Source organism: Cyprinodon variegatus, unplaced genomic scaffold (assembly GCF_000732505.1).
Source record: "Cyprinodon variegatus isolate N-32 unplaced genomic scaffold, C_variegatus-1.0 Scaffold65, whole genome shotgun sequence".
Classification (NCBI taxonomy): domain Eukaryota; kingdom Metazoa; phylum Chordata; class Actinopteri; order Cyprinodontiformes; family Cyprinodontidae; genus Cyprinodon; species Cyprinodon variegatus.
The window spans coordinates 774,380-776,251 of NW_015150518.1; the positions used below are offsets into that span (position 1 = coordinate 774,380).

Sequence of the window (1,872 nt, forward strand, 5' to 3'; positions counted from 1 at the left end):
CCCTGAGCTCCAGCCCTGAGCTCCAGGTTTGAGCTCCAGCCCTGAGCTCCAGGTTTGAGCTCCAGCCCTGAGCCTTCCTGTGAAGAAGCAACAACCGGAATGGATCCAGGGAACGTTGGAAGGGAAACGCCCCTACAGTCATGATGTTTCACTTATTTTTCTCTGTGGTTTTTTTATCTTTATAAAGTTTCCATCTAATTTCCTGAAGGTTATTTTTTCCAATGTTTTCCTCTGATCTAAACTTGCTCGGCAGCTTAAACTCAGTTTAACCGGTTTTTGTAGTTTTTCGTCCTCTGACGCATCCTCTCTGTCTTCGCAGCTCTGGCGACGTTAAAGCCGGCTCATCGTCTCACGCCGTTCCTCCGCGCTACAGGAAAAGTCCGTGGACTGCAGCCACTCTCGCTCAGGAGGCCAAAGAACTGACGCGGTCCATCAGAGCCATCCTGGAGGTGGACTGTAAGTGAGAGGTCTGCTTCTCCTCCTCCTGCTCCTCCTCCTCTCTGTCTCTGTGCTGCCCTGCATGCCAACCCCCCTGGATGAAGCTGAAAGCTGCCTCTGCCAGTGACTCTCTTCCCCGTTTCAGTGCTGACCTTCTAGGGAGAACCTGCTACAGGAGACCAAAATCTCTGAGGCATCAGCAGGACTTCAACAGACTCTTAACTCTCCTCCTCATCTCCTCACCCCCTGCTAACGGACTCCTTCAGCAAACCTGCATGACGCGTTTGTTTTAGCGAAGCTGGACGGCTGCATTCTGGCGCTTTAACCTGCAGACAGTTTCCTGCACGTTAACATGCTGGGAAAACCGCTGTCTGATGGGAACGTTTCTGATCAGTCAGCAGGTGGAACTCCTCTAACGTTGGTGTAGACCTAACTCCCTCCCATCTTCTGTAGCCCCTTCATGGACTTATAGATCAGAGACCTCAGCATCAATGTTCAAATGGTTGCCATATTGTGTAGCTGCCACTCCACCCAGACTCCACACGCCAAGTTTCTGTAACTTCCTGTAACTGTTAGCTGCTCAGTGTGTAGCTTTGTGTCTCAGAGGCTGAACGCTCGTCTTAGTGCAGTAGATTAGCCCCGAAAACGAAGCAGGAGGAGAAACCTTCTCATCTGATTCCCTCACCAACGCTCCGGGGGGAGGAAGCTGGAAAAATGGGAATGTTTCCTTCCCATCTGGAGTTATCAGCTGTTTGATCCTTTTGGAGTAAATTTTCAGATTCATGTTGTTGTTTTGTTACCAGGATTAGCTTCGTGAAGCTGTTGTCCTGTTTGACCAGCTGGGCTGTGATTGAAATCATCCAATGAAATAAATATTTTGATTTGAAGAAAAAAATGATAAAACTTCATGTCATCCTGTCCTGTTTGGGACCAACAAGCTGCTGAGCTTCGATGGTTTGGGGTAATATGACTAAAATCCCATAAAACGAGTCCAAGTGGGAAGATTTCTTAGTTTGGTTTTATCCCCAAAAACATATTTTTATTTACAAAAACAAGTTCAGTAAATAAATGAAAGGATTCTACGAAGGAAAAGGGAACACATCGTCAGTGTGGCTCATTTTTTTTCTTTGTGTTCCAACAACTCAGGCTTGGGATGGAGTTAATGTGACCAAAGGATCCGATTCAGCTCTCAGTGAGGCGTCTGATGATCCTAATCAGAAGGAAACAAAAAGAATTTGAGCTTCAGAAGGAAAAGCTTAAAGCAGGAACCTTCAGACAAACCCAATAAAAGCAGGAATCCATAGTTAAGGTGTTTGGTTGAAGCACCCTGTTCTGGTTGATCTTTAATCTGTTTAATCTGCTAATCTCATCTCAACTCCAACAATCATTTAGACTGAATGATGTCCTGATTTACAGCTGATGTAGACCATAATA

At 46.1% G+C, this 1,872-nt stretch overlaps 1 protein-coding gene across 1 annotated transcript in view; it reads left to right on the plus strand.

Moving 5' to 3' along the window:
- The window catches only part of stxbp4 (syntaxin binding protein 4), a 34,545-nt gene extending 33,259 nt beyond the window's left edge, over window positions 1–1,286 (plus strand). The window contains exons 14-15 of the mRNA XM_015371801.1: window positions 320–456; window positions 584–1,286. Coding sequence (XP_015227287.1) covers window positions 320–456; window positions 584–597 — 151 coding nt within the window. The 3' untranslated portion in view covers window positions 598–1,286. The remainder of the gene's footprint in view (window positions 1–319; window positions 457–583) is intronic.
- The last annotated feature ends 586 nt before the right edge of the window (window positions 1,287–1,872 follow it).